General features: G+C 62.8%; 1 protein-coding gene across 1 annotated transcript in view; it reads left to right on the plus strand.

The window, feature by feature from the left end:
* The first annotated feature begins 953 nt into the window (after window positions 1–953).
* Window positions 954–7,652, plus strand: part of LOC144225119 (phosphatase and actin regulator 3-like) — a 47,557-nt gene continuing 40,858 nt past the window's right edge. The window contains exons 1-3 of the mRNA XM_077756285.1: window positions 954–1,108; window positions 2,369–2,457; window positions 5,503–5,664. Coding sequence (XP_077612411.1) covers window positions 954–1,108; window positions 2,369–2,457; window positions 5,503–5,664 — 406 coding nt within the window. The remainder of the gene's footprint in view (window positions 1,109–2,368; window positions 2,458–5,502; window positions 5,665–7,652) is intronic.

Consider the following 7,652-nt stretch of genomic DNA (forward strand, 5'->3'; position numbering starts at 1 on the left):
GACTGGGATCTTCCCGAGCATCCTGGGTTTCTCCGTGGTCAGCGAACCCACCCGGGCAGGGGGCGTGTCCAGCACCCCCTTGTTCGGCCTCACACCTGACAGGTGCTGTTTTCATAGAAGGTGGTCACTGAGTATCGCCCGATGGGTTCTCTGGGGCAAGGAAGGCTCCTGAAGAAACAGAGGCCACGCTCTGTTGGCCTACGTGCCAGGTTCTGGTTTGCCTCTGACATCGGTCACCCCACATTCTGAAGGGGCCACGTCGCGTCCTTATTTGTTTCTTCCTCTTGCTCGGTCGGGGGGCTCCGTGCAGCCCGGCTCTGGCGCTGGGTGGGCCTCGCGGATTCCTGCTGCCGAGTCTGGGAATGAACGAAGGCAGGAAACGAGCAGGAAGCGGTGTCCCGATACTGGCTGGGGAGGAGGGCGTCTGTGTCCCCGGGAGGCCAGCCGCCCTGCACACGGCACCTGGTCGTCGGTGAGCCGGGTTGTCCTTCCGTGTGTGTTGTGGGGAGAGCGAAGTGCAAGTGGATGGAGACAGGTGAGGGGATGGAAGATGAGGAAGCAGGGGGCGCCCGGGCGGCTCCAACGGTTGAGCGTCCGACTTCAGCTCAGGTTATGATCTCGTGGTTCGTGGGTTTGAGCCCCGCGTCGGGCTCTGTGCTGACAGCTGGGAGCCTGGAGCTGCTTCAGATTCTGTGTCTCCCTCTCTCTCTGCCCCTCCCCCGCCTGAGCTCTGTCTCTCTCTCATACTTTCTCAAAAACAAATAAAAACACTTAAAAAAATTTTTTTTAAAAAGTGAGAAAGCAGAAGTGTCCGGGTTGCTAAGGAGAGGACTTCAGAGTCAGATGGACGGGGGTTGGATCCAGGCTCCGGAGTCACAGCCCAGCAGGTGCATATTCGAGCCTCCTGGGTGCCCGGGGCCCACGGTGAGCAGGCCCCCACGGCTCCTGTTCCCATGGAGCTTCGTTTGTCCAAGCGGGAAAGACAGATGACAAGTGGGAACGGCACGTCCAAGGAGGACGTCCAGGAGCCGTTGGAGCAGGATGGAGGGGACGTCACGGAGGAAGGGGCTGGCCCCGTGCCGGGTGTGAAGACGAGCTCGCGAGCCCCGTGAGCTGAGTCCCCGGGGGGGGGACCCTCCTGTCCTGGTGCGGTGCCTCNNNNGGGGGCAGGGAGAGAGCTGGAGCCGGTGGGGGGGGGCTCTGGGGCCCCGCCCCTGCATCTCCACCTGTCCAGGGCCAGCCGGCCGGGCCACCTGTCCCATCCGTCACTTGGGAACGTGGGGAGGCCTCCCGCCTGCCCTTTGGCTGCCGGTTTCACTTCCTCACGTGCATGTGGGGAAACATTCTTCACTAACGAGCTGCCGGCAGGGGTGGCCCGGGAAGAGCAGCCGTGTCATGCGGAGGCTGGAGGGATGTGCTCGTGTGTCCCCCGGGAGTGCCCCCCATGCCGAGCGGACTCACGCACGTGCACACGCGGGCGCGCTGGCACACAGCCGTTCCTGCAGACACACGTGTCCCTGTGCATACCCGCCCTGTGCCCTGGAGGACGCACACCCACCTCTTGCTCACACAGACCCCCACGCCCACGGTCAGCAGGAGTCGTGCCCTCTCTGTCCTCGGGGGGCTTGTAATTCCATTACTGGACGATGTGGCATTTGTTGTGACGTTTCTATCCTTGCGCCTGGCCCTGGGCTGAGCCACGGCGGTGGGGGGGAGGGCACTTCCTGCCGAGGGGGTGCTGGGGGTGCAGCCCTCAGGCTTCTGGAGCCTGCTGCCCTGGGCGTTGGCTCCCCGATGGCAGCAGGTCCCCGAGGAGCTGCTCAGACGAAGGTGTCTGTCCTGGTTGAGGTGGGTATTTACTAAATGGACAAATCCGATCTTTTGAGATGAAGATTCCTCAATGGCTCCCTGCTGAATTTCGAGTCAAGTTCAAGCCCTTGGGTACAGCCCCTGCCCTTTCTTTGCGTGAAGGAGCTCAGATTGTCAGACGAGGGGTTGGGAACCCCAGTACCTGCCCCAGCACTGGGGGCAGAGGTGGGGGGTGGGGAGTCTAGGGAGTCACATAATGATGGTGGTGATGGTGGGAGGAGGAGGAGGGTGGGGAGGAAAGAGATGGTGAGGAGGGAGGCTCTCTGTCCCCTCTGCCCACTTTCCATGGGATCACGCGAGCCACGTGGCCGAGCCCCAGGCAAGGCTTTGGGAAGCCCTGTGCCCGGTTCCCCAGCGAGACCAAGACAGGGGAGGGGGAGGGTGCGGGAGGGGGCGGTGCTAGCGCGTCCTCCGCGTGACTGGCAGAGCCCGGATGCGAGCCCAGGTGCCCGGTTGTAGCACCTGCGTTCTTCACAGCTGCACCCTCCTGCCCCCGTAGCACGCTCTATGTCCCTGCACAGGATGATGNGGGGGGTGGAGATGAGTGGGTGGGCACCGGGAGCAGCTGTGGGGAGCTACACAGGCCTGGTGATCAATCTGCACTTTGTGCTGCAGGAGAAGGGGAAGGGCAGGGAGCATGCAGAACAGCGATGCGATCAGTTATGTTTGTAAGGGGGGGTCATGGGGAGACTGGCTCGAAGGCCTGGTGGGGCATGTGGGGGGTCGCTGGCAGCTGGTGGCCTGGACCAGGGTCATGGTGATACTGGAGTATCCACGGTGATACTGGAGATACACGGCCACTGGAGTAGGATTTGAGGTCCGTAATCTGAGGGTTATTCTTTGTGGTGCTCCATTTTTGCTTTGGCTGCTAGGAAGCTCAGAGCCGTATGTGAGCCCGCCTCTGGATTTGCGCAGACACTGCTCTTGGGGGGACCGTGGGTTTCTGTGACTGCCACCTTTAGTGCAGTGGTGACAACGGTCCATTGTCCCCATGCACATCTGGGGACCGCCATCTTCACACCAGCCCAGAGGCTCGGGGAGACCTGGCCACTTCTCTTCCCCAGGACAGCGGCTTCCGGGGGCCGTGTGGCCCTGGCCCTTGCGCTGCAATCAGGCGCCGTGGGCGGGAAGGAGAGGAGAGGGTAATAACACCCGATAAACTGCCTCTGGGAACAGAGGGGCCCGTCTGCATCCCGCTCCTGGAGCGCAGTGCTGGGGGACGGTGGCGGGGAGGGGGATCTGTGACAGTGCCCCGGGGCTCCCCTGCTCCCTCGTTCCCCAGCGCGTGCCCCCCGGGCCCCTGCTGGGTGCCGGGTGTGGGGACACGCCTGAAAACGCGCTGGAGCAAGCTCGTTTCTCAAACAAGGCACCCCTCCGCTGCTGCTTCCACGTGGGTTGCTTTGTAGACCGCCGTGGACAGCCTCCTGTATACAGTTAGCGCTCAATTACTAACAGCCAGAGAGAGTGGCCACAACCCCTGGGTGGCCCCTGCTTTATGCCTTTTGTTGGTGTCTTACCCATGTGTGTCCTGCTCCGGGAGATAAATTCACACCGTCTCGTGCAGGTATGAGAGGGGTCTGGAGTCAGGCTGCTCAAGGTCATGCCCGACCTCCCGCATTTTCTCGCTGCTCTGAGCCTCAGTGTGCTCATCTGTAAAATGGGTACGATAAGACTCTCGCATCTCATAGACGTGCTGTAAGGGTAAAATGAGATAGTTCCTGGCCGGGAACCAGCAGTGACTTTTACTCCACAATGATCCTTTTGTTCCTTATATAATAGAAATTACTTTGAAAATTTCTACCAGAAGACGGCCATGCTGGCGGGCTCTGTTAGCCAGAGTGTTTGTAGAGTCTTATAGTTCATATTATCTTACGTGGATCGTAACATGCTCTCAATCAACTGTGTCCTATATGTTTCCCTAAGTTGCCATCTCTGGGGCCACCTGAATCTTCCTTTCAAAGCTAGGTGTCAGGCTGATCCTTATCGTCATTTTACACGTGTGGAAACTGAGGCTTAGGGGGGGTGGGTGCTTTTCCATGAGCCCCGGGGGTCCGCTGGCTGCTCAGGCGGCTTGTCCCTGGGGCGTCCATCACATGGNACTGGGCCCCTCTGGCCCCTGGGAGGGCCTCCCCGAGGACCCTCGCGGTACCCCTCACTCCAGCCCTGCCCTCCCAGCCTCTCAGGGCCCATCCGGGGCTTCTCGTCTCTCTACAAACTCGGGCTCCCAGCCCTGCTCGTGCATAGCAGCGCGATGAATTAACCCACTGGCTGTGGGACTAAATGTGTTCTGGGTGGTGCCTGTGTGTGTACACGTGTGTATGCATCTGTGTGCGTGCGTGTGTGTGCGTGTGCGCACGTGGGGTGTCCTGGCCGGGGTCTGGGCACAGGTGCTTAGCCCTGCGGGGAGCGCTGTGGGGTTGGTGAACACCCACCAGAGTGATACTGAGAGATTAAAACTCTGTGCACTCAGGGCCTCGTCGCTGCCCTGTCCCGGGAGGGCTTTGGGGCCACATAATAAGCCAGGCGCTGGCCTGAGCTCCGGTCTCAGCTGTGCCCCCCGGACAGGGGTCCGGGCGGGCAGTGGAGGCAGCAACGGTCTGTCTCACGCTGACTTGGCACTTTCACCGTCTTGCCTGCTGCGCTGTTTTCCGTTCTCACCAATCTTTTTCCTTAAACAGTGAACACATCGTGAGCTACAGAGCGGCCTGTGGAGAAGCACGTGTCTTCCTCTCCCCCGACCCCACAGCGGCCAGCAGCCCCCATTGCCCGTGGGCCCCACAGACATTTTCTCTGCGCGTGCCAACACGCTCGGGGGCGCGAGCCCCTCCCACACGTTGCCGGCATGTGCTGTGTGATTTTGCGTGATTTTCTGGACTAGCCATTGATTTCGGCTGGGTGTCCACTCGGCAGGCCCTGACCAGCTTTTTGCTTTTCCGCGTCTGCACACGGGTCACAGGGAGGAGGGATGATCAGTGAGCGAGCCGGCGGCCTGTCGATGATAACGGTCTCTTGTGTGTGACAAATGGCCCCAGGAGCTCCCTCGGATGTCCATGTCTATGCAGCCTGCAGACGGCGACGGCGGCCTAGTTTTCTGAACAGGGCCCAGAGCAGAGCGACGCCCCTGTGTCCGCTCCTGGACGGCTTCCTTCTGCAGCTCCCCAGCGAGGAGCGTGGCCGGGTCTGTGCTGAGGCCCGAGGCAGAGACCCGACAGCGGGGCGGGAGGGGCAGGCACCCAGGGGCCATTCTGCTCCCCGAGGCCTGCACAGGTAGCTTCAGGAGCCTAAGGTGAGGCTCTGAGCTTCGGGGCAAGGAGGCGGAGGCTTCCAGAGAAAGTCAGATTCAGCGGAGCAGCTCAGGTTTACAAAGCAGTGAAGCTGAGGAAAGCAGCCCGGGTGAAGGGCACTGCATGAGCAAAGGTCCGGGGGTGGGGGAGGTTTCATGGGGGAAATTCAGGAAGCCTTCAAATCGCTGTGGCCGCACGCAAGGCTGGGGGAGGGCTCGGGGTCGGAAGGCTTCCACTCTCCCACTGCAAGGAGCCCGGGCTCTGGAGGATCCCGGGCGGCCCCTTGGGTGAGGGGGGCCAGGTAGGACTGGTGATCACGCAAGCCCTTCCTTGGTGTGCTCCCCTGCAGATGAGATGCACCCGGCCCCCCCGGCGCGCTCCGAGTATCTGGTCTCAGGGACGCGAACCCCCCCTGTGAGGAGGAACAGCAAACTGGCCACCCTGGGCAGGATCTTCAAACCCTGGAAATGGAGAAAGAAGAAAAACGAAAAGCTGAAGCAGACCACGTCCGGTGAGCACAGGGGAGAGGGGGCCCGCGCCGCCGTCCCCGAGCTCCCGGGGGCTGATGTCGCGTCCCCTCCCCCGTGAGGGCGGCTCCCACAGCAGGAGCTGCTCAGCCTCCAGGTCCCTTCCTTCGCACCCGGCACCTTCCCACACCCGGCACCCCTGGGGCCCAGTCCCCCCAGACCCATGGGGCACACAGGTGACCAGGACCATGTTCGCGCACTCCCTGCGGGGCGGGGGGGCCGCTCGTGACGGCTGTCCTTGCCGACCACACTGGAGTAGCAAGCGCCGCCCCCCCTCCCGGGGACCTGCCCTTCANTCCCGAGGAGGCTGCCTCCCAGGAGGTGCCCCCCCAGCGCCCTCCCGCCACGGGGCCCAGAAGCTCCCGTCCCTCACTCACCTGCGGCCGCATCCTCACACCCCGCCGGGCCCCGCTCTGTGGGAAGCTGGGTTGCGGCGGGTCGTACCGTTGCCCCTGCCCCGGCCCCTCGGGATCCACGCCAGGAGCCACGGCCATGAGACGACCACGTGGACACGTGTGGTGACGCAGTAAACAGCCGTGATAGCGACTCGTGACCAGCAGACACTCAGAGCCACCCCGTTGGCCGCGTTACTGTGACTGCGCCCATGTCAGGGAGGGCAGGCCGGTCCCAGGGCCAGGGTCTGGTTCCTGGATGAGGGGGTGTCCTTGGGGAAGGGGAGGGAGGTCAGTGCCATGAGAAGCAACCCGCACCCCCCCCCCCCAGGCCTCGCCGCCGAGCCGTGCACCTGCGAGCTACGGTCGGGAGCAGTTAGTGAGGCAGCGGTGCATGTGGAGTTAGTACCGGCGTCGGGGACCAGCCTGCTAAGTGCCCGTCTCGGCTGCAGTGTCTCACGGTCCCCAGGGCGCCTGCCTCCTTCCCAGCCGCGAAGCCGTGCGCACTGGCGGAGACCGGGCCACAGCAGCCCTGGCCCTTCACTCACACCTGATACAGGTTTTACACATTATTTTTTATTCCCCCGAGAAGTGATTGACCAGGTCTCCTTGTCAACAAGGACACACATCAGTGTTACTGCAGGAGCCCCAAGCCCCTCCTCTGTGCCCAGGACAAAGCAGAGGAGGCGGACCAGGCCCTGCGCACTTAGAGCTTCCGCCCGGTGGCGCGGGGGGCGACAGGCCAGTGAGCACGGGCGCAAGCATGCGAGACCTCACGGCTCGGGCGGGGCCCCAGGTAGCTGAGCCGGTGCCGGGGAGGGGTGCGGGGGGAGGGGGTGGCGAGGGCATCGCTTTGGGCCGGAGGGTCTGAGAAGACTCAGGTGAGGAGGCACCGTTGAGCTGAGATGTAATTGGCCCCTTGAGAAAAGCAGGGAAAAGCATTGCAGCAGAGGAAACAGCTCATGCGAAGGCATAGACTTGGGGAAGCACCAGGGCCCGGAGCAGGTGACCTCTGTGACCTGGGGAGCCCCCGATGCTCTCTGGGCCGTGGGGCTGGAGGGTTCAGCCGTGCAGGCCCCCTCAGCCCGGTGCTGCTGGCCCGTGACCTGGAGTCCGTCAGGGTGCTGGGGGCCTGTAGGTGCGTGCAGGTGAATGCCTGCAGGGTCCCCACCTGGGGCCCTTTGTCGGGCACCTGGCAACCTGAGCAGCAGGACTGCGTTTCGTTTACTTATTCTGACCATCCTTCTCCCCAAAGTGCGGGATGTTAGCAACTCCAGCGTTTCAAATACCCCATTTAACAAGCACTGTTGATTAGCGTGAGAGGAAGTAAATTTGAAAGCGAGTTAAAGAAACTAACGAACCCAGCAGTGGTCTGGGCAGGGCGAGCGGGCAGCCTTGTGAGCGCGGCTCCCAGAGGCTGTGGTTTGGGGAGGGGCCCCGAGCTGGCACCTGCGGCGGGGGTGGCTCGGTGGTGGGCGCGGCCTCCGAGACGGGGCGGCGGACCCGCCTTGGGGGGTTGGGAGGGCTCAGGCTGAGAGTGGACAGCGTCCCGTGTGTGAGCCTGAGCCGGCGGGGGGGGG

This window comes from Crocuta crocuta, unplaced genomic scaffold (assembly GCF_008692635.1).
Source record: "Crocuta crocuta isolate KB4526 unplaced genomic scaffold, BGI_CrCroc_1.0 scaffold123, whole genome shotgun sequence".
Classification (NCBI taxonomy): Eukaryota; Metazoa; Chordata; class Mammalia; order Carnivora; family Hyaenidae; genus Crocuta; species Crocuta crocuta.